Below are 25,519 nucleotides of genomic sequence, written 5' to 3'. Positions count from 1 at the left end.
CTTGTTCCTTCTAGCCCAAAAGTATCCAAAATGGACCAAAATTTTCAAGAAAAAAAAGGTTCAAAAGTTTAGTGTAAGGACCAAATTTGTGTTCGCAATTTTTGCACCCCACTGCGCAACTCAACAGTGACGTCAGCCCTAGACCCCGTTCATACTAAATCGTGCAAATCGCGAAATCGCGAAATCGCCCTGAGTCGCATTCCTTCACACCTGGGGTCGAACGAGCGCGAGTTGTAAAATCGCGTCCAACAGCTTGATAAACGGCGGACGCGTTATTCGATTGTCACCACTCTTACTGTTGTGTTCAATGACCTTCTTGAACTTCATCTTGAGTTTTTTTACCTTTAATAGTGCGGCATTACTTCCATGTTTTCGCGTATTTGGCCAACTCGGGCAGTCGCCACTTCAGCGAACACGCTCTGGTTTCGGTGGGATCCCTTGAGTTTCTTCTGAATCCCCACATCCCCGAAGATGGCCATCAGCACATGCATTTTCGTCGGTCCATACGCCAAAATCGCCGCCCGATTCTGACATATTTCCGCCGCATTCGGTGTAATATTCCAACAAGCTAGGAGGTAGATGAACATCGTATAATGAGCGGAAAGACTGAATTTACAGATGCCCCCTTGACCCATGACCGGGTCAATATGCAAAGTAAAGCGCCCAACGCACATCAAGGCGATTTGGAGCGTTCATACTAAGTCGGAATGCAGGCAAATCGCGAGTAAACCACCTCCGGAGGTGGTTTCGCGGAAAGCGATTTCGGGCGATTTCAAATGCGATTTGGAGCGTTCATACTAAGCCACATTATCGTGATTTCGGCGATTTACGCGATTTAGTATGAACAGGGTCCTAGAGGGCTGGGAAGAAAGCAATTCACACATCCTTGCGAAGTATAGGGATGAATGCTTTCCACACAGGACCCAACAGTGTCTCACAGTGAAGTCTAAAGATATACAAAAGCAGACAGAAGGGCCGGATAAGCAACTACTTTTATGGGGGCAATCACCATTCTACCATTGTTAACCATTTTCTACCATTTTTTAAAAATATTTCTCAAAGTGAAAGAATCATATCAATGTTTAGAAATTATTCTAAATAAAGAGATTTTTGTGCAGTTCCTTTCAAAATATTTCTAAACTATCTAATCGACTTCAAATAAATTCATATTTTTATATTCAATCTTTTAGAAAAATTTAGAACTACTAGTATTGTCTGTCAGATTCTTTTATTAGAAATTTATCAAAATTATTACCTTCGCCGAGAAGGTTATGCAGAGGGTAGCGTTTGTTTGTTTGTCTGTTTGTAGTGGCACAGAATAACTCAAGAACGCCTTGATGGATGGTCTTGGTATTTGGTATGTCGGTAGGTTTTGATGAGACCTAAAAACGATTAGATTTTGGGCCCCCTAGCGGCTTCTTACGGTACTGCAGCGGAACTTCCTGGTTTGATATCTCGTGTTCTGGACATGTTATGGAACTTATTTTTGAGTGGTACATAGATCTTTGGACAGAGAGTAAGTGGTGTGGGTTTGGGCCCCCTAGCGGCTTTTTTGGAACTGCAGGAGCAGGTTTTGCGTCTGACTTTGAAAGGGAATACAAGAAGGGCTTGATGGATGGTAATGATTTTTGGTAGGTAGATAGCTTGAGTGATGATGTACATGATTAGACACCTCTTATGCAAATCAGTATCTTATTTGCATAATTAATGAGGAAAGTTTATACATCCGCCAAATTCCGTGATAGGACTCTGAAACATGTGACATATGTAACTGAGGAAGAGAGAAATATTAATTGATATGAACTATGCAAATGAAGACCTCATTTGCATGATTAATGAGGAAATACTATAACAAGATGGGCTTGATGGATGGTCATTATTTTTGGTATGTAGATAGCTTGTGTGATGCTTAGTATGATTGGACAATAATTATGCAAATCAGATTCTAATTTGCATAATTAATGAGGCAAATTTAAAAATCCGCTTTGTTCCATGATATGACTATTTAAATTGTAACTGAGGAAGAGAGAAATGTTTATAGATAGAAAATATGCTAATGTGGGCTAATTTGCATACTTAATGAGTAACTTCTCTAATTCCACACTGGCAAATGACGGCAATTTCATACATTCAATACTTTTTTTTGGCATCGGGACGTTATGTGAATGTAAACATCATTGAATCAAATTATGCTAATAAGGGCCTCATTTGCATAATTACTGAAAAATATTAGCATAACCTTCTTTGTTGAGCTCATAATTTGTTAAGCTCATACTTTGGACATGTTATATTTTAAGACAATCAACTGGTATGATTTATAATTGATGAGAAACACTCCTAATACATCAGTCATAAAGGTTAAAATCATTTGGCGAAGGTATAAGGTCGTGGAACTCTAGTTACAAATATTATTATAAAACCCTCTTGGTGACTTGGAATGGACTCTACATCGGATATGATAAAAACCTATTTTCTAAATCCACGATGTCTTAGTTGGAACCTCAACCAAGCCTGTATTACATGCGTAAAAAAGGTACTTATAGGTGATCTTTTTCCCCGAAGAGATTCAAAATCCGCATTTTTAAGCTGAGAAAAAGGAAACACGTTTTTGTGCGAAATGTAGAACTAGATAAGAATATAAGCTTGGAGCAAAACCAATCCTTATTCAGGTACAATTTTGGTAACCAAGAGCCTTTCAAGGTTAAATCCACAGCCCGCAAATTTCTAAGCTTTAGCCCTCCTTGTTCATAAGCAGCATACAATGTTTTTCTTTTAACCCTCTCGGGTCCATCTCCCCATAGAAATTTAAAAATCTTTTTCTCATATCTATCAAAGAAGGTAGGGGGAGGGGACAGGAGAGAGGTTAGTAGAAATATAAATTGAGGTACAATTAAAGTGTTGACCAAAATAATTTTTCCCATAAGGGTTAAAGATTTAGATTTCCATAGCAATAATATCTTGTCTATCTTTACAAATTTTCAATCAAAATTACTTTCTATGATATCAGAAAAAAGTACTGGAATATGAATTCCAAGAATGTCGACAGGACCATCTGTCCAAAGTATCGGCAAAGAGCACGGTAAATAAAAGTTTGTACCATTTAGCGAGCCAATCCTCAATATTTTACATTTATCAAAATTAGGGCATAATCCCAATAATAAGGCAAAATTTTCTAAATCGTTGACCAATGCATACAGACAGCCAAGTTCTGGAGTAAAAGGAAAGTTGGAATCATCCGCATATTGAGAGACTTTAGATTTAATTCCAAAAGTGTCTAAGCCTTTAATTTCTATGTTATTTCTACTTTTTATAGCGAGCAATTCAACTCCTAATATAAAAAGGTATGGAGATAGGGGGCAGTCTTGTCGGACTCCGCAGGACTGGTGAAAAGACTTAGAGATGTAACCATATTTTATAATTTTGCTAGAGATATCGTTATTAAGAATTTCTATCCATGTTATAAAGGATTTCCCAAACCCAAAGTATTCTAGTGCTTTTACAATAAAGTCTAATCTAATAGTATCAAAGGCTTTTTCAAAATCTGTAATGAAAATTAAACCGGGCAATTCATTTCTCGTAAGATTCCATAATTTCTAAAATTCTCCGTATGTTATCACTAATACAACGCCCCTGTAAAAAAACAATTTGGTCATAAGATATCAAATTAGAGATAACATGTTTCATATGAAGGGCGAGGCATTTGGATAACACACGTGTATCACAATTAAGTAGGGTAATAGGGCGCCAATTTTATATATATGAAGGATCTTTCTCCTGTCCCGCAGGATCCTGCTTAAGTATCAACGAAATAAGGTCTACTTTTTGTATGTCAGATAATTGATTTTCCCCATAAGAAAAGTTAAAACACTCTAGCATGGGCTGCTTTAAACAATTAAAGAAAGTTTTGTAAAATTCTATTGGGAGCCCGTCGAGACCGGGAGCTTATCCATGTCATTCGTAGCGAGGCAACCAAATTGACTTTGAAACACTTAGTAAGCTTGGCATTGTCAACCTCATCTGCCTTTACATCCAAATGTTTTTAGATAATAACCTTCTCCCTGCTGCCTAACTACATGTATGTAATCAATACAGAATGGGATGCCAAACAGCTACTTACTTCAGTGTGTTAAAAAGGGTAATGTACCACCACATTTGCAAAGATTGAAGATGTCTTCATGAAACTCAATACCTTAATTGACAGCATCTTGCTATTAGTACTTCTCTGCAGACTTTAAGAAGATTCCCTTTATCATGAGTCTATGGAGCATGGGATTAGAAGCTCCAATTACTGCTGCCATCAGTAGATGGCCATGAAATAGTCTAGTTCTTTGTTGGGGTGGGTGTTCAGGGTGGGGACTGCTTAACTGTGCATGTGTCCTACGAAAAAATGTTGTGTTTCCAGTTACCGTCCTGAAAAATAAGGGTCGGCAGATGTTCTCCTTTCTACTAGATTTCGGCCGAAGTATTCAAAAAATACATTGCATCGGGTCACTGGAATTTTCAATACGATGTTGTAATTGTACAGATGTACATTGTACAAGGACAAGTACTGTATTCATGCTCCATTGTGGCAGAAAATGTCAAAAACACTCAGTGTTATAACTAGTACAGCCTATAGGGTGCAGCTACTCCCCTGATATGATGAAGAAATACGATATTTGGACCTTTAAAACTATAGAAATAGAGATGATTCAGAATTTGTTTGAATATATTTGATAGTCTCCCCTCCCCACCAATGTATCAAATTGGGAAGGCAAAAAAAGATAAATAACAAGAGTTCCGCGACCTCATATCTCCATGAACAATTCTATTTATGCAAATGACATACACATCTACATAATATATGCTTAATCATAAGCACCTTTATCTTACTTACACATGTTGCAATATTGACAGTCCTACAATTTTCCAATTTGATGAATCCCTGTGTTTTTGCATTAATTATGCAAATCAGTAATTCATTTGCATAATTGGTATCTGTTGATGCTCCACTTTCCATAAACTACATGTTACATGTATTTGAGTCTTATAATGGAAAACACTGCAAATATAGACTTTCCTCATTAACTATGCAAATTAAGTCCCAATTAGTATAATTTACACTTCATTATGTACATCTCTGTCTAAACTACCTGCATACTAAATATCACGGATATCCGTCGTTCCTTTGTTCAGTTATTCTCCTTACAAGGTTTTCACGATGACGCCCCTGCAGTTCCAGAGCAAGCTGCTATGGGGCCCAAACCTACACCACGTCTTCATTATGTCACAAGCTATCTGCCACCAAAAAATCAAGACCATAGCACGTCCAGGTCAAAAGTTACAAAAATGAAATTTCTGCTGCAGTACCAAGGTCACATACCTGGGGGCCCAAAATCGACCGTGAACTTGGGCTTCACAACACCCGCCCACATACCAAATATCAGCTAAATTCATCCAGAGGTTCTGGAGTTATGCTGTCTACAGTAGTGCGGAAACACAAACACACACACACACACACACACACACACACAGACACACCCAAAACTATATCTCCATTTTTCATGGAGATAAAAATTGGAGCAAAGCCTGCAAGTGAAAGTGACTGTACAATACCTGTATGTGGGTCATACTCATAGCTTGTTAGCTATCAACATAAGATCTGACAAGGCACAGTGTCTTTCTGAATGAAATATCTACAAGAAGAGTTCCGCGACCTCATATCTCCATGAACTATTCTGTTTATGCAAATGTCTTACACATTAACATAATATATGCTTGGTCATAAACACCTTCATCTAACTTAGACATGATGCAATATTATCAGTCCTATCATTTTCCACTTGGATGAATTATGGCACTTTTGCATTAATTATGCAAATTAGGAATTCATTTGCATAATTGGTATCTGCTGATGCTCCACGTCCCTTAAACCACATGTTACATGAATTTGAGTCTTATAATGGAAAACACTGCAAATATAGATTTTCCTCATTAGTTATGCAAATTAAGGGTTGATTAGCATAATTTGCACATCACTGTGTACATCTATGTCTATGCTACCTGCCTACTAAATATCATGGAAATCCGTCGTTCCTTTGTTCAGTTATTCTCCTTAGAAGATTTTCACAATAACGCCACTGCAGTTCCAGAGCAAGCTGTTAGGGGGCTCAAACCTACACCACTTTTTTATTACATCACACGCTATCTGCCACCCAAAAATCAAGACCACAGCACGTTCAGGTCAAAAGATACAAAAACGGAAGTTCTGCTGCAGTACCAAGGTCACATACCAGGGGGCCCAAAATCAACCTTGAACTTTGGCTTCACAACACCTGCCCACATACCAAATATCATTGTAATCCATCAAGAGGTTTCTGAGTTATGCTGACTACAGTAGTGCGGAAACACAAACAAACACACAGACAGACACACAGACACACCCAAAATAATATCTCCATTTTTCATGGAGATAAAAAAGACCAACTAGTGCCATGCCAACCAATACAGACAAGAAAATCCAGATCTATACAGTAAATTTGTACACTTATGTGCTTGTACTATCCTTTCAGAAAGACATTTGTCAGACAGCCTAACTTGCCAGCCCTTCTGGCCTCAGTCCCTAGCCTATGCCATTGTGGTGGCTTAGTCATGTGATCCATAGGGCACAGCCACTAGGTAGGCATTCTTCTGGGAAGAAGCTACTCCAGTCAGTTTGAGTGTTGGTAAAGGTGTTGGACACATCACAGAAAATTTGTCCCTGGTGCTGCTGCATGTACACACATGTAATAATACTATATACTTTAATGTGCACTGATTATACATGTACATATAACATTAGGTATTGCTTTGAACTTGGTTGCAGGCAAAGGTTTTTGTTTTGTTTGTCCCCTTGCTTCTAGCAGGCATGTAAAGCTGTTCACATTATGGTCTTTCCCCAGGATCTGGCAAGGATATTTCAACTTGACCTTTACATTATTTACATATTAGCCCTGCTAATTCTTAAGCTTTACAATTACAATTACACTCTTTGACAATCACAGTATCTAAGACTATGTAAGAGGGCTACCCAACAAGCCTAGCCAAAGGTTTAGCCCTGGTAACGTAACAAAATTCAATACAAACTTTCACAAAGCACATGGGGGGCTTTCTGGCAATGCTTAAACGGTAAATTCAAGACCGTCGCTAAAAAAAGCTATTCAGGCAGTGTTGACAAGATCTTAGCCCTCTGAAATGCTATTTCCTGCATTCTGAGGGGGGGAATTTAGCTGGAGGAGTAATTTTTATGACACCTCTATTTGTGAAAAAAAAATACAGAAGGGCTTCAGATTGAGTTCTGAGGGGCATCACCCCTTCCAGACAATCATATTTTTTGCCAGAGCCAGGACATGCTCCCTAGGAAAATGTTTGAATCTTGACACCCTGAAACGCTGTTGACCAGATGACCCCAATTTCTGTACATGGCTAATCAAGAAAGATCACTTTCAGTGAAAGTTTCACTAGTGTGCCTCAGGGGCATGTGGCCTGGGCAGAAGTACATGTATCTATGTTTGTTTGTTTGTGGTTGTATGTTTCACTCTGGAGGTGTCCTATGATGCCAATTCACACCCAGGAAAAAAGGCATTGTATGCTGTTGTCATACATCCAGAAATATGTTACCCTGACCCCCACCCCAAGATTCTATGGGCTGTTACAGGGTTGAGGAGATTTGTGATCATTATCTTTAAATGTTTAGAAAGAAATGTCAAAGTTTCTTCACAGGGATTCTTGTCCAACATGAACAACATAATTGCAAGCAAGGTTGTGTGTCAAGGAGGTTAGGATAGTCAGGCTAATGTACATGTATGTATGTTTGTTTACAAAGTAGTGGAGTAAACCAAATTCAGTAGTCATTTGTCAATTCATAGTCTTTAAAAAGAAATGTCAAAGTTTCTTCACAGGGATTCTTGTCCAATATGAAGGGTTGGTGTAAAAACCGGGGCCCCGCGGGGTACCCCGAGTCCACGGGGTACCCCGCGATGCCTGCACTATTATAAAGGCCAAATGTTATTCTTATTATCACTAAATGAACCACAGCATGCGAAGTCGATTCAGACCATAATCTCCCGCCGGCGACAGGTGACAACCTAAGGTGGCCTTATAGCAGACAAACAGAGGCGCCGTGGTTGCCAGTGAGTTGGTGGGCCGAGGGAAAAAACAGCGTTGTGGGCCCCTTCCCCACTGCCAGTGCTCCACTACAATTCTGGCGGGTTGCATCGGGCTGACGTTTTCTCTGTTGTTTTCCCCAGTTCACCGCTAGTTATAGCCAACAAAAAAGCAACAACAAAAGTCCGTAATCACCAGGCTTTCCGTATGTAAACGTTTTTCATGCTTCATGACGCCGAGTTACACGCACCCACGAAAACTAGTATTGAGACGTCACGCCGCGTCACGAAAATTCGAACAATGACAAGCAAGTCTCGCGGTTCACGAGATGTTAGCTGCGAAGAAGAAAAGGCACAAATCTGCGGGGTTTTATCGGAAATTGATATTTGGTGCGAGGAGCGATGTTGGGGCTGTTTGAAGGCTTGAATCGACGATTTTTTAATCAAGTGGACGTTACCGGAGAAATTGACCGGGAAAACATGGAAGGAAAACATTGGACGTCTTGAGAGGCTGCTCTTGAGGACATTTTGTCTAAAGTAGGGTGCCTAATTCCACATTTGTTTGTGGTCAAAAGTCGCTGACTTGCTTCGCTGTGACGCGATGTGTCACAAATACACACAACCGATTGTCATAATGTATGTACTAAATGTGTGTACTAAGATCGTTCGCCGGATATGTCAAATTCGTCATGTAGTAAGTTACTTGGTGCACATGTCGTGCATTGCCTCTGGGCCTCATGGAAGAATTTATAATTTGGCCGCCAGTTGCAGCGAAAATAAAACAGTAGTAAGAGCTTGTGGCTTCCTTCTTATATATAAGAGAACGGGGCGAAGCATACCAGTAATTCGTAGGTCCTTTACGCCGTAATCGGGCCTTGTTTTACGCCGGTTTGGTCAGGCGATCATGATATGATATCCGGTACACTTCGCGCATGGGGTGGTTCCCAAGACGCGTTGCCTTGCCAACGGCACGCGCATCATATGTACCACCGGACAATCGACCAACCAACCAGCGGGCCAATCACAGCGCACAGACTGGGAGACACCCATCGGCCTGGCGGCGAGATTTTAAAGAGTTTATCATTTTCAACTCCGCCCCGCGAATTTTATCAGTTGATCATCTTCTCCACGCAAAAAAGCAGAAATTGTCTTAAGATCTTAAGACTTGTAGTTATTCGTCAATTTACCCTTGAGCAAAACTATGATTTGACCACAAAATTCCTAGAAATTCAAGATACACCACTTCAAGAATGAAATTTGTTTGAACTACAGATAAGACCATTCAATCCTCGTAGAGTGCTCGCTGCGATCCTTGAGCGCTCGCTGCGGCCCTTTGATCCCTTGCTGCGGCCCTTTGACCCCATCGCCATCCTCGGCGATCGATCTGTCCAAAACCATCGCCGAGGTGACGGCGCGCTTGACGTGCATGGCGCTCTGACGGCACTCTGGCCAAATTGAGGTCGCCGTGAGATCGCCGTCCCAGTGGAATGGGGTATTACCAACGACGCACATCCGGGAACTCTTTTTTACTTGCATCGTGACACTTTGGCGTTCTTAACGTTCTGTGAGGAATTTTTCTGTATGTTATTGATTGTGAAATATGGCATTTTAGACTTTGTTCCTGGAAATGTCGCAATTCGTAGACTTAGAGACAAAAGAATAATTTTTAATGTAAATCTGGCAGGGGTCAAAGGTTACAAAGTCCCGCCATATTTGCCGGCAAATGGTTACGGGGGTGGCTGATGGGCTGATGGTTACGGGTTGGCTGCAAAATGTGTATTATTTAGCACCCCAAAAGGCCGATTCAGAGCCTGCTATGTAGGGTAGGTTACACTGTACACTGCATAATAGACCCGATCGGTTGTGTGTATTTCTGGCACATCGCATCACAGGGAATGCCAGGATTTAGCGTTATATAGCTCCCAGGATCCTGTTGCGCGAAGGCCGGTATTTTGCGAGATGTAACTGTAAATAAATAGCTATAAATTAAAGACTGCGATTCTTCCAATCACCACTTAAGCGTTAGTAAACTTCAGGTTATTGCATGTTTTCTATTTATTCATGCATACATACATACATACATTATGTACAATCGGTTGTGTGTACTAATTTGTGGCGACATCAGCGACTTTCGTCGACCGCGACTTCCGTCGATTTTCGTCAGCGACTTTCTTCCGCAAACAGGGCCGCGCGGGTCCCCCCACGGGGCGCTGCGGGGCGCTATTGGGGCCCCGCGGGGCCCCGGCTTTTACACCAACCCCAATATGAACAACATAATTGCAAGCAAGGTTGTGTCAAGGAGGTTATTTTAACCTCCTTGGTTGTGTGTACTGCATGTATTCAATTAGTATGCAACAGAGTATTTCTACCCTTCAACTGTACCAGCTGGATCTTTTGCACTACATGTACATATTCAATAGAAATTAACATACCATATCATACTATGAGGTTTTTCCCTATAACCTCATTGACAAAACCAAACAAAACCATATTGACAAGGGCTGCGATGTACATGTATCTAAATATACTTTCCAATTTCTTCTTGGACAAATTTAGCCTCCTTGGTTACAAGGAGGTAGACCTCCTTGGTACATGTAATCCAAGATGATGCCAAATGTGCCTGGTAAATGGGCCTGACGTGCTGCACGCATGAGGCACAAGTCTACAGTTCTGCAATCAGATGAACAACTGACACAACATTACCACCACTGGCATCAGAAAGCAACCTCCATTCTTGCTCAAAAAAATCTTCCATATTCACACTACCACGTGTAATTTGAAGTAATGTACATCTCTACATTTTGTACGTACTGACCTGTGGAATACAATCCTTTCACATACCCTGCCCTTGGATGTGTAGGCCTGCGTACGAAAGAACGTTAACATTGAATAAAACACACAGAAGTTTGCATTCACATGTAAGTCATTCCAATCAATCAAATTTGAGGGCAATATCCAATGGTTTCTGGTTAACAACTACATGTACAAGAAAATTTCTGCAGAGGCATGCATGGCGCTTGATGCTAAAAAGGAAAGTTTGTTCTGAATGTACTAAACTTTGCAACGAATGTACAATCATATAACTTATATGACTTTTGTATTGTACTGTATTCATATGCCGCGATTCATGTATACTACGCATGACGTAACAGCTAATCACTTGAAAGCTCGTGTAAGTCCACATGTACCTTCCTGCTGTAACATCTGCACTTGGAGTTTGCTCTGCAAAGTCGACTGCCTAGACATGGCAAAAGGAAAATACAATAAAAAGGACAAGCACAATCGTACTGTAAAATCATTTATTTCTGAAGGTTCATTTCATTTCACAGTAGATGGGGAAAAGAGGATTTTGCTGTGTTTTAAGTTCATGGTTGAAATGATTCTGTACCAGAGTAATCATACAACGGAAATACATGACATTGTATATTCAGTGTCATGATCCTCCGATGGATGGGTGCTACCTGAAACGTTTCACTGTTTACAAATCTATCCAGTTGCATGAATAACTGTTCTGTACTCTTGTGCAAGTTATTTCATGGATGTCTAACCTTCATCGACATATTGGATAAACGAAGAGCATAAATCTTTCCAAAAGATGTTTCTTATAGAAATGAGGCTTGGGTTGTGTTAGCCATGCATTTAATGCTCGTTCTCATTTAATGTACAAATTGCTGTGGCCAGCCTTTACAATTCGATATGAGACAAATTACGGGCACCATCAATGCTTTCTTCATTTTTCCACAACACCTATTATTTTGCAGTCAAATAAGTTCACAATGCTAACTTACTTAATTCAATTCCCACTAAAGGCATGATCTGGCCCACTTGGATTACAAAATATAGGCAATCCGAATTAGATTGTACAGTCTTACCTACCTGTTCTGAACTAAAATGCAGGAGGGCTGCCTTCCTCTCTGTGTCCCGAACAGGTCTGTCATCTGTACAACCACCAATCACATGCAGACATGTCAAACAACACAAAATGTCTCAGTGGAACATACACAAGTCATGCACTATTTATATCTATGTACAATGATTACAGTCAAATATTTTGTAGTTATCCTTCCCTGTCCTGAGCAACCACCTGTCTTCATTAAATATTTTCCCTCAATCCCTTGAGTGGTTGCTGAATAAGGGTTGTCCTTTTTTTTTCCTTTTCTGAATGAAACATTATTTTCAAAAGCTTTATAAGTTTTGTTTTGTCGATCATAGAGATAACTTTATTGTGCAACAATTGTACAAGGTACATGTACAAAGTATGGCTGGTACATAACTACAGTGTTACAAATGTATATGTTCATACAATGTATATCTACTGCTCTTTCATTGGTAATTGAACTGCAACCCACTATTTTCAATCAAAAGCCTTGATTTCTATTCAATCATTATGCATGTACATGTGGATCTCTTGTCACACTTGCAATGTTCCACTGTAGATCTCTCTGCCAGAATCAAACATATTTATTCTACATTTTTCATGTTTCTACCTTAGGTGCTGATAAGTGGAAAACACAAAGTTAACATACTGGCAATTTTATCATATTTTACAGGTATAATGGGAGTGAAATATGCTTTTTTTTCAGGTGTTTCTTCTCCTCTTTCCTCTCTTCCTGTCACTGAAATCTTCAAATACATTGATCTCAGTCGTTCCTGGGCCTGGGCTAATATTCCCATTTTTTTTCATATTCTTGATATTATTTCATTTCAGTTTTGGGGCCATTTTCAGACCAAATATATTCTGCAGCCCTGTAATAAAAATGAATGACCCGAAATTTGGTATGGGGTGCATAATATTCATTGCTTGGACACACACCTTGAAAGGACTCCTTTTACACTTTTGACATACAGCTTAAAAATGGGATCTGGGCCATTTTAGAAAATATTTTGGGCTCCTTTGCCCTTTCTTGTATTGACACCACATACCTGAGATTGGGTATGGGGGTGCCTGGGACAATGATTATGGCTGCTTCACATCACTTATATGCAAAAAAGGAAACATAGCTATATACATGCCCCCTTTTGTATTGTGATTGCAGCTCTCGCGAGTGCTTCTATATTTCTTTGTTCACTGATGGATTTACGTGTTCCAAGGACATGAAAATAAGCTGACTATGAGCACAAAGAAGGGAGAAATGTACAAGTAACCTGATTTGCATTTTTTTGTGCCATCTTTTTTTTATATTTCAAGTGTCAATTTGCATGAGTACAAGTGCATGTGTCGGATCACATGAACTGTATAATTTTAAGATTGGCCATTGTTGACATTAACTGTAGTCACCTCACCGTCTGTATACTCATCTAGAAATTCCCACTCACAGCTAACATCTTAGAAAGAGAGTAATGAGGGCTAGGTAAATATGCCCTTTTTTGGCTTTAAATTGTCATTTTCTTGGACTGGTAAGCCCTCAAACATGTGACCACCTGCCTGTACTGTTTTCTAATCAGTCCAAAAACCACTGATTTTTTTCTGGCTTGGACCGGTTCTGCAAGAAATTTGAGTGTTTTGGACTGGTCCATTTTACATGAGGATGGCACTGGCAGAGTCCATTCTTGCATGGTGGGTGCATTTTTTTTACCTCAATTCTGGACTGGGGTGATTATGAAAGTTAGTCCATATTTTGAGTGGAAGTGTTTTTGGAATGGTCCTCCATGGTCCTTGTGGAAGAGTCCATTCTTGTATAGGGTTTGAATTGGGAAAGCTCCATTTCAGACTGGGATGACTTTGCAATAGTTCATTTGTGGGCAGAAGTCATTTTAGAATGTTCCAGGGGTAAATTTTGGAACAGCCCATTTTTGCATGGAAAGGGATATGGCGTGAGATATCCTGTTTTTTGCTTGCAAATATTGCCCTTCTAGTTTAATAACCAATAGCCAGCTCAGGAACAGAGCTGTATCTGTATCTGTAACCTACCTAGTCTCCTTAGGTTAGGGAGCATGTGCACCAGAAACAGTCTATAGTCTGGCTCATTTTTTGCTACAGGGTTAAGTCGTAGATCCAACTCCTGCAGGTGTTGATTGCTCCTGAGGCGGAACAATTCTTTCAAGGTGGCAATGTTGTTATAATATCTGGTTCTTGATGAAGGACATTATACATACAACAAGACTTACACCAAAAATAGTCATGCTTCTATGATAAGAGTCAAAATTCTTTCCACAAGAGTACATTATATGGAACAAAGAGGTGGTGCCGTCTCCAAACACTATCCACTATCAATGTGTTAAACTTCAATGCTCATACTGTCATGTAGTGGAGTCAATGCTCTTATACAGCCTCGAACAATGAGCAGTCACTCCTAAACTGGAGAAAAAACTAGACAGTTGCTATACGAGAATGTTGAAATGAGTACACAACATAAATTTTTAATAGGACCAATACTGCACAGAGAACTTTATGCTGGACTCCCAAATCATCCGATAAACTCATAAAGTATGAGTACTAGTCAGATATGTGAGATTTGCTGAAAACTGTCTCAGAGTTCCACTACGTACCTTTGACAAATAATGTCAACCCCTATGACTGGCGTATCATAAATGTTTCTCATGGATTATACAATTAAGTCCTCATTTGCATAAATCATATCAGTTGATTCACTTATCTATCAGTATCCAAATATCACATTCAAGTTATTCAAAATATAAAGTCTAACAAAGAAGGCTACTGTACAGTAGTATTTCCTCATAAACTATGTAAGTTAAATCCAGATTTGCATAGCTTATGTCCAATTATGTTTACCTTGTTTTTTACTTCAAAATGCCATCAGTATGAAATTCCCATCATGTATGGAATTAAAATGTATTTTCAATAATTATGCAATTGAGGTCTTTATTTACTTAATTTATATATATCAATACTGTACAGTAACTGTATTCCTCTCTTTCTCAGCTACACGTCACATGTTAGAGAGTATCATGGACTTCTAGTTCATCATTGATTATGCAAATAAGCTCCTGATTTGCATATTAAGCCCTTGATTATGTCAATCATCCAAATAAATGGAGCTATACTCATAGAATTTGTTGAAAGTGTCACACAGTACATATACAGTATAAAGGATACAGGTTGAGTTTCTCCAACATTCTCAACAGGGTAAGTCCTTCTAGACTGTGCAAGGCATTCCGTGACAGGTCCAGGTGCTTCAGTCTACTAAAACCCTCCAGCGCTGTCCCCAGCTCTGTGATCTTCTCATGATATGTACCAGGTAGTGACAAAGAACGCACATCATCTGTACAAAATAATACAGAACCTGAGCATGAAAGTTCATCTGTGCCTACATGTACTTCCCAAAATGAATTTCGAGCCCTGATATACCATCTTAGGCCCCGTTCATGATTGAAAAAGTAAAACGGTTCGAACCGTTTCAGTAATTAAAAGTAAACCGTGTTACCTGTGAACATGAACGCTCTATAAGGGTTTCCTTTCGTTTTACTCCTCGCGGAATTCTCATCATGAACGCAAAAGCGTTACGGAACTGATTCACATTGATGTTTATGACGTCGTACACCCGTGTATGCGGGAAAGAGTAAAAGTTTTTGGCTGTCGATCAGATTCTCGCCGCATTTTTCAATCTTAACATCTTGCTATGGCCCCCAAGTCGGGTTCTAACAAATATCTATTTTTGGGGGGGGGGGTATCAGGAGGTCCAGAGGAAACTTGATGGCATTCATCGCAAACAGGAGGTGTTCGATGAAATCGCCAAGGGCCCGGAGGAACGCTGCTTCAACAGGACAGCAGTTCAGTGCCAATTGAAGTACAACTTTTGGTTAGCGCGCGGAAAAGTGAAAGTTTTAGCTGTCAATAGGATATTTCGGCCGCATTTTGTAATAGTAAAATCTTGTTACGGCCAACAACTCGAGGTGCGGGATCACAACAGACTTTGCATAATATGCAAATTTGATGTAAACCGTTTTCAGCGCGGGTGCTTGTTTGCATCGCTGACGCAAAACGTAAACCGTTTCAATTCAAAATATATCCGAAACGGTTCAAACCGTTTTATTTTTTTAATCATGAACGGGGCCATAGTTGTACCAAGGATCTTTGAAACAGAATTTGAGCACAAAGACTGACACATTACATATTAAATGTAGCATTAGTTCAGCACTATGGTTGACCATTGTAGTTTATACTTTAAATCATTGGGTGGATGTTGAAACAAAGAGTTTAAAACATATTCAACCTTGTTTCAACCTTGTTTCAAGGCTGTTAGAACAGCCACAGGCTGTAGTGCTACTAGTAGTCTAAGGCGCACTTTAGACTTGTCACGCTTATACTGAAGCGAACCGGTTCGATACCGTTTCGGTTGTCTTTAGACCTACGGGCGGAAGCGCAGTGCGCCACCCGTGGCGCAAGATATTACAGTCGCGCGCGATTCAAAATGGGGGTAGAAGAGCCGCTTATTTTTCGTCTTGCAGTACTTCATATTTCTTATGTGTGCTACATGCGTTTTCTTGCATATGAGACGCCGCCCAACAAAAAAGGAGGATGAGACACATATACAGGAACGGGCAAGACCCAGGCTTGAACATGCCGGCGTTCGTCCTCGCCGTGCTGGCGGTACTGTAAGACGGGCACGTTGATCGGGTCACAGGAGAACACCAAAGAAGCAGCCACTGGTGGCAGGCCATTGCACTTGAAACATTCGACAACTTTCAATGATGATTGCACATTGTAACGTTTCAGAATGAGGAAAATATGCTTCTATCGCTAACGCAGGCTTCATTATCATGACCTCCTAAAATGTAGGAGCCGGAGCCAGTTTCTCTTTACACACAGAGAGGAACCATTACTAGTACGGCCCCACGCTGAAGCGGCGCAGACCAGGGTTGGGATGTGGTCTGGGTCGGTTCCACGAAAAACCTACCTGTGACGCTTATTTCCTCTTTAGACCAGTAACGATAAGCGACACTAAGGTAGGTAAAGCAGTCATCCAATTATGGTGAAGCGTAATGCTTTTTCAAGTAGCTATAGTGGTAGTGCAATGCGGCTTTGTCACAGCTCACGTTTCTTGGCCAAGCACACCGGGTCACTCTTCTCGATAAGTGTGTTGGGTTCTTTTACGTGCAGAGGTTGATGCTTGCATGAGGCTTACGCCTGAAGCACCCTCATACACGGGGCCGCCGGCTTTACGTCAACATCCGAAATGACGAATGCAATCGCTTACAACATGTCCGGGCTCGAGAGTCGACCCTTAGGATTGAACCCGGGCTAGGGGTGGATACCGGTTTGGCTTAATAAGGTCCAAGTCCAAGTTTAGGTCCAGAGATTTAGGTTCAGGTCCGGACCTGAACCTGTCCAGTTGATGTTTTGTTTTATTAGACCAAATTATATATATATTAAGCATAGAGAATTAATACTGACACACACGACTATAAAAGTTTCTTGGTGAGAAGACTTTCAAGATAAACCAGTGTTTGATATTTGAATGTTGCACTTATATGCCTTTTTTGTCAGAGGGGAGACTCAAAACATGTCTTATCAAACAAAATAGAAAAATATATTATTTTGAACTTTGTTCAGGTTTTTTTGGACTCAGGTTTTTGGCTTTCAGGTTTTTTGAACTCGGTTTTTGGATGTTACAAAGGTCCGAATCAGGTCCAGCGAACCCGTATCCACCCCTAATCCGGGCCCTTAGGATCCACGGAATTTGATCCAGATGGCGAAGCAGCGGGGCTGCGTTACCGCTTGCGCCACGGGTCAGTTAAAGTGACCCAGTTCCGTTAAAGCGTGACAAGTCTAAAGTGCGCCTAAACCTCCTTGGTGGGACCCACTGAAATCAGGGCAATTGACAAGTTCATGTTAATTACAGTTTTGAAACATGCGGCCAGGTTATATAATAAGTACATGTAAGTGCATGCTCCTTCCTTCCTACTTTGTATGTGAAGTACATAAGACTTATTCATCACTTACAAATGTAGTACCTCCTTGGCACATCATACTACAAGCTGTCCTGGGTATCAAGCTTAAAGCTTCAAATACATTGTACCTCTGAAGCTTAAAGCTTCAAATACACTGTACCTCTGAAGCTTAAAGCTTCAGATACACTGTACCTCTGAAGCTTAATTAAAGCTTCAATTACACTGTACCTCTGCTTAATGCTGTACAAATATCACAAAACAACATACTTTTGCCAAATATTAGGGTAAACCATGCACCAAATTGAGTCGTAATTTTACAAAATGTACTTTGAGATGATAAATGCAACATGATTTCACCAAATCTCATACAGCTACATGTATGAGGAGCTAGAAGGGGTCAAATGCTAAAAATACAGAAATGGGGGTGGGGGGCAGTACAGGGCAGACGTTACTCTCCCCATTGGAATCATTTTAAGCATAAGAAGCACTAAAAGGAGACCTCGTAGGTCCAAGTTGTAAGTGTACCCTTCTGGCTCATGTTTTGATGTATAACATGAGAACCCTGTGGTTTGTGGCAATATTGTAGATGTAACCAAGGAAGTTTTAATCAGAAAGAGAGAGCACAGAGATTTCTCACATCTAAACAATATATTTGTTGACAATTAAGTTTCTCAAAATGAATATTATGTGGATAATTTGTGGATTTGAAATTATTTGGATTGCTACAACACTACACAATAATTTGTAAATAGTGTGTAATGTTGTTGATGTTTCTATATGCATAAATGACAAGTTGAGAAGAAAAAGTAACATCATACATAGTTCATCCTTTTTCAATGGCTTTTACAGATGATTAATATTTGTACTAAGGCTTAGTACAAATATTATACAACTATATGCTTAAAGCATATATTCAGGGTATTGTACTTTTCTGTTACTGTTGTGTATACAGTCAAACCTGTATTAGCGGTCACCTTTGCATAGCGGCCACCTGCCCATAGTGGTCACTTTTTGTCGGTCCCTTGGATTTTTCCCATTGACATAAGCATTAAGAATTAGGCTATAGCGGCCACCTGTCCAACGCGGTCGCGGCCAGACGATTTTCGGTCCCGCGAGTACAGTAACACTGCCGATAACGGTCAATGTGCGCCGGTGGAAGCTGCATCGCCACCGCACGCCAGGTTCAAAATCTTCATTTTTTCACGCAGTTATCAAGTTTATGTGAACTCAACTTGACAGGATAGTAATAAAGAAAACAAGAATGTTTCAATGTCGGCCCAATATTTCCGTTTTCCCCGGGAATTCATCGGAAAATGTGCCCAAACACGATTTTCAAAATGGCGGAGCAGTATAAAGGTCATCGGAAGACACCACTGTTGCGGAGGTATAGTGTGTTAAATTTATTTTGCTGCAAACTATCACTGAGGATAATTACTTAACCAAAAGCTTCAAACTAGATATGAATAACATTACTATGATGTAAAATTTGGGCGGTTGCAATTTTCTGAAAAGAAATAAGCCCTCAACAGAGCGACCTTCCTCTCATTACCCTATTAGCATAATGGTAGAAGCCGATCATGACAAGCAAACAACAACAGACTAAGGAAAATTGTCGCCACGATTTTATGTTTGAAAACGGTCGAAAACGAACAGTAAGTGGCAACTGAGCAACATATATTTTGTTCTTAACTAACTAGGTGGCATTTTGCTGCGTAGGACTTTGTTTCATATGATTAAAACTCGTTGGTGACGCGTGTGCCCGCAGCGAAGCAGTCGCGAAGGATCAAGAGTAGAGTATAGCGATGCTGGTCTGTTCAGACATGAAGCTCGAGCAAGCCATGGATTTTGGAGTTGGCAGATACAATAATTCTTTTTTCAAGCCCATAATAGAAGTAAAAGAACAACAATCGAATTTCTAAAATGTGCCTTACCTATGTAATGTTTACATGTGTACTGTACGGTGAATAAATGTATCTCAGTGGGTACTGAAAACATGTGTCACTCGTGGTCAATTAATCAACATTTTCTCCATAGCGGCCACCTGTCCTTAGCGGCCAGTTTTGGCCAGTCCCTTGAGTGACCGCTATAGACAGGTTTGACTGTATTTCTGTTCTTTCATCTAGCATCATAATTCCGACAAATATTACGACTAATTATTCGACCATTTGTTTAGTAAACAGATACAACAAGATTGGCAATGGAAACAAGAGTCTTAGGACTCCAAATCTCCATGAAACTTTGTGTTTTTATAAAACCAGTTCCCCCCATTCTATATTGCTCAATGGTATGACCCACACTGTCGGGCAAGGGGAAAAGTGACCCACTTTCGCTATAAATAGCTACTGACAGGTAGGGGTGCCACAATATGCAATGGACAACACTGCAGATATAGATTTTCCTCATTACTAATGCAAATTAAGTCAAATTTGCATAATTTGCAGTTCCTTGTATACATCTCTGTCTAAGCTACCTGCATAGCAAATAACATGAAAATCTGTCGCTCCTTTCTTCAGTTGTTCTCCTTTAGAATATTTATACAAATAGGCCATTGCAGTTCCAGTGACACATACCAGGGGGGCCAAAATCGACCTTGACCTTTCTCCTCCCAGCACATACCCACATACCAACTATCATTACAATCCATCTACACGTTCTACAGTTATGCTGACTTTAAGCATCCAGCGACACACATGCAAACGATTTTCCTCCTTACTTATGCAAATTCAGTCTCATTTGCATAATTTGCACTTCAGTGTGTACATCTCTGTCCAACCTACCTGTGTACCAAATAACATGACAATCTGTCGATCTTTTCTTCAGTTATTCTCCTTAGAAGATTTTGACAAATACGCCATTGCAGTTCCAGTGACACATACCAGGGGGCCCAAAATCGACCTTGACCTTCCTCCTCCTAACACCTACCCACATACCAAATATCATTACAATCCATGTACATCTTCTACAGTTATGCTGACTTTAAGCATCCGGTGACACAAACATACACACAAACACCAAATGCACGCAAAACAGTATCTCCAAGAAAAAGCCTTTTTTCATGGAGATAAAAAAGACATTACCATGGCGACGGTTGTTGTTGTGGGTGATCTGTTAATGTAATATGTCTATGGCACTGTAAATTGGTGTTGTTCATACTGGATATCCAAAGAAGATGTCTATGGTAGCATGCATTGTACTGTTGTGGTTTGTGTGCTTGTGTGAGTGTGTCTGCCTGTCTGTTTGTTTGTTTGTTTGTCAGGAATTTCTAACACTAGCAACAGGTTGGAATGTAACTTCCTGCTGTGGACTTTGCCCCAAAGGGTTGGAATGTAACCTCCTGCTTTGGACTTTGACCCCAGCTGCCTGGATGACCTACTTTGACAATATGCCAGTGTAGTATCCCAGGGGACCTAGATGACCTACCATATTTTCTCGATTAAAGTACGCACCCTAATTAAAGTACGATTCGGGCACAGTTCCAGGTAAATTTGCGGCTTTGAAACGTAAAATGAGAGAACCTGAATAAAGTACACACCCCTTCTCCGGGCCGATGTCACAGTTGAAATGTCCCGATAAGTACATGTCCTGAAGGCAGTTCCAACCACAAATAATTGTTTAGAAATACAGTAGAAGCCACTTAATTGCACCTCGGATAAACGCACCTTCCATTTAACTGCACCGAATCCCAAAATCCCAAACCGGTTCCCATTCACTGCATTGTTAGTGACTCCGCATATCTGCACGGCGCATTGTCACCAATGCCAGATAACTGCACCAAAATTTTTCAAAAATCCTCGACAAGTTAACTAAAAAGCACACTTTTTGACGATTAGTTCTCAGATCTAATCGGAAACCGCACAGCGACTCGGCAAGGGCTACAGACGCATGGACGGACATAGCAGTCGCTTTTGACAGTGCGGTGCTGACGTGATCATCTGTCACATTCTTTTATGGCAGAGCTGAATCTGCGTCCTAGAAACTTCCTACATTCACCCGAAGGATGTATACGCGGGTTCGGCTCTGCTATAAGGAGAATGGTCTGTCACTGATCTAAGTCATCTAACCATATCTAGCCACTGGTTACGTAGTACAGTCCATTGAACAGTTATTCACTACCGATTTACATAGTCTAATCTGTACAAACATGACAGGGGCCTCTCTGGCGCTTACTGATTTAACTCATGGTGTCCTGAGATGTCTTTCCTGAGAATTTGAAATTTACTGTAACGAACACCCTCCAGATTCATTTTGGCAAACTGAATATAATGGGAACAAAACAGATAAATTAACAAATAATTGTCTTTTAATCAAGATGGATCGATCTATCCATAAAGTCTGTCCCCATCTGCAAAGATGGCCGGTATACCAGGCCAGTTTTCACAAATCTGACTGAAAAGACGAATATGGAATACATGAGATGTTGCTATAAACAGCATAATATACTGGTCAACTACATTTGTATCCACCAATAACAATAGTGGTGGAGGTAAAAAAAAAAAATATGAAAAAAAATTAAAAAAACGAGTACCCCAAACGAAAAAAAACACGAAACAAACTTATCTAACAACTCTAATCGATAATTCAATGACCTGGTTTTTGACAGAAGATTTATCAAGGAAAGTTGTGGTAATTATTAAATTAAGAAAACAATTTTAAAAATCTCTAATTCCTCTGATGAGACATTGCTACATTATCGTAATACTGTAAATGCATAAATGGTTTATGTTTGCGGTTTTCGCAGCAAACTTAAAACCGGTTTCACCACAAACTTCAAACCACCGCAAACATTTTTGTCCAATACTGTAGCAGTATGTAAAGTATAGCACTGCAGCGAACTTAACATAACAGTCCATTTACGCCTTAACGCGAAATAAAAACAAACGCAAACTTAAATGCATTTAACGTAACATGACCAGTTATCGTGCAGGACCACTTATCTTCCAGTTTGGGTCATGTCCACATGTCGAGGTGTATTATGCCAAAGCCTGTTCTCATGAGCAATAAAGAAGTATGATCCTTAGCCATCTCTCTCTTTTATATGTAAGATAAATAGTAAATTGGTCATATTACGTTACAGTGATCCGGACCTGACCTCTTGTGGGGAAAACCATACATTCGTCGGGAATATATAAGGATTAGGCTGCACCAAGTAATTTTTATGGATGACGTCCTTTGGAGACCCTAGATCTAATGCGAGAGCGCGAAAAAAAAAAAGAAGGGCCGAAAGATGCCTAGATTTGAAAAATAATAGTCGACGACACATGTTAGGACACAAATTGAATGAGAGAACACAGTGTAACAACTAACAATTCTTTTATTCATCATGAAAACAGCAATAATTTGAATAAATCAGTTGAAGTTGAACAGCAGTTGTTGTCCTGTCCTGTTTCTTTCCATGTCCCATTGATTTTGCAGGCCTGCAGAAACATAGTATATCAAAAAGGCAAAATTAGTTGGTGATTAACTCTTCGCATGCATTACTACATTTCTATTTATGCTTTAGAAATCCTAATGAATAATAGCAATTATTCAAGAGCCAAATATGGACCAAAAATGATAGAAATAAAAAAAACATATTTCCCCAACAAGTATAAATAACCAGAAACGAATAAATGATCATTATCCATGCAGAATAAATGAATGTATATTTCGCACATAGTACTTGATCCAAAACAGACTAAAGAACGGAACTTTTCATACCTCAAAAACAGACTTGGGCCTAGGAGCTTCAGTTGTGGCAGCTGTCGTGTCGACCTCCATGCGGATGAAACACCCGAACTGCTTGGTTGCCCGCCCCACCTGCAGGCCAGAGTAAACTTCAATGCCTCTCCCGATATTCTCGTCATTGCAGAAGAAATGCACTGTAGCTGATCTTGACAAGACTTGCTTAAAATTGTACGGCTGAAACTCACTCGCCGCTACAAGTCTCTCATACAGTTGCGCGAACGTCAGCTCTCCCTGACCGACATCGAGAGCGTACCAATCAACAACAACAACGTTGCCGCCCTTTTTCACTTTTATGCTCACATATTTAGCGTCCGAACCCACATGCTCTGTGGAATTCGACGCCATCTTGCGTACTAGTACTACTACTGGTATTTTGACCGTGGTGCACATGTACACCACCGTTATACGGCACATGTGTTTATTTATGCATTTCGCGTGACAAGTTTTACGTTAATCTTACAATTTGGTCATAGTTACAGGAAGCGGAAATTCTTGTTTTTTTTCTGGGAACAGACCAAAATCAATGTGCGCGCGGACGTCATCCATAAAAATTACTTGGTGCAGCCTTAGGAAGACTACCAAGAAAGCAATGGGCGTCAACTCCATTGACTTGGCCTGATTTCTGGGTCTGTATCGGGTCCAACATCGGGAAAAGCTGCAGCGAAAACCCGACAGAAGTCTGATATCAGATCCGTTACCAACCCACATACATATAAATTATAACTTGTAGACTGTTGTATATCCGACCTCCCCGATCGCAGAACGCCAATGGAAATTAAACCAAGTTATCCTAGGACAGAAAAATCTGACGATAAAGTCTTTATTTGTAAGTAGACGGTGACCGAACTCAGGTTTCAAAAACTTCTGTGTGGATGCCTATATTTTTGTAGACCTCCCGTGGCATTCTGTTGCCCCATACTTACCGAGCTTGTCGTAGTTGAGCTCTACCCTCTCCCGGACCCAATCTTCCGTAATCTTGAGCGCCATTTTTCAAACGTCTGTGGTGTTGACTGTCGCAGAACACAGTACGTATCCGCGACCCCTGTCAGTGACACGGCTATATAAAGTAGTTCGAGCAAAATTTTTGCAGCCTCAGAAAATGTCAGGTATGAAGTCTACTTCATGCTGTATGAATGTGTCAAGTTCGAGAGTGTATAATTTGGATTGTTAATTTGTGTGTTCAGTTCAGGTTCTGGTTCGGAATGTGTTTTTTTTTTTTTTTTTTTTTTTTTTGAATTTCTTTTATAGAAGCTAAATAGTCCCTGAAATAAGACGCAAATCCTAGAATTCTCGGTAGTTTTGACTACAGATTTTTCGGCTATTAAAACAGTGTGTGATCTTTTATGTTTCCTGAAAAACTCGATCTTCGTAACATTTTACGGTTTCGGAGTTTTGGTCGTCCGCGAAGACTTCCTGGTATTAGTGCGCGATGACGGTAACGCGGCCTTGTAGCCTGATTACTAGTACCCAGTCTAGTACCCGAATCGTGCGTTCTGGTCTCGGACCGGAGTTTTTTGGCGACGCCTCAGGGGCAAGCCTAACAGTATATTATACGCCCGATCTGAGATACATGATGTAACGTTATCATCCAAATTTCAGAATGTTAACAACCAGAATCGTGTTGAAGATCTAGATTTCTTCAGCGGAAGAATTTCCGCAATCCGAGAGTCCAGACAATTTTGCATTACGCAGTTTCATAAATTTCTGCTAAACGTACGCACGGGGTACAACGTACGTCACGGGATGGCCAGATACATTCGGTGGTCGCAGAGATCTATCAACCGCAACGCGCAGACACATTCGACGCGCCGCGGAAAAAA

General features: G+C 40.3%; 1 protein-coding gene across 2 annotated transcripts in view; it reads right to left on the bottom strand.

Annotated features, from left to right (window-relative positions):
• The window catches only part of LOC136438179 (centrosomal protein of 72 kDa-like), a 92,154-nt gene extending 67,256 nt beyond the window's left edge, over positions 1-24,898 (bottom strand). The window contains exons 1-6 of one of the 2 annotated variants that reach the window (XM_066432917.1): positions 24,623-24,898; positions 15,181-15,346; positions 14,035-14,189; positions 12,000-12,061; positions 11,312-11,361; positions 10,939-10,985 (exon numbers count right to left, since the gene is read on the bottom strand). In XM_066432917.1, the coding sequence (XP_066289014.1) occupies positions 10,939-10,985; positions 11,312-11,361; positions 12,000-12,061; positions 14,035-14,189; positions 15,181-15,346; positions 24,623-24,686 (544 nt within the window). In that variant the 5' untranslated portion in view covers positions 24,687-24,898. The remainder of the gene's footprint in view (positions 1-10,938; positions 10,986-11,311; positions 11,362-11,999; positions 12,062-14,034; positions 14,190-15,180; positions 15,347-24,622) is intronic. The other variant, XM_066432916.1, reaches the window with a different exon arrangement.
• Between the last annotated feature and the right edge of the window lie 621 nt (positions 24,899-25,519).

The sequence above is a fragment of the Branchiostoma lanceolatum genome, chromosome 7 (genome assembly GCF_035083965.1).
Source record: "Branchiostoma lanceolatum isolate klBraLanc5 chromosome 7, klBraLanc5.hap2, whole genome shotgun sequence".
Lineage (NCBI taxonomy): Eukaryota > Metazoa > Chordata > Leptocardii > Amphioxiformes > Branchiostomatidae > Branchiostoma > Branchiostoma lanceolatum.
Note: the sequence above shows the minus strand (reverse complement) of the source record. Positions and strands in the feature narration are given on the sequence as shown.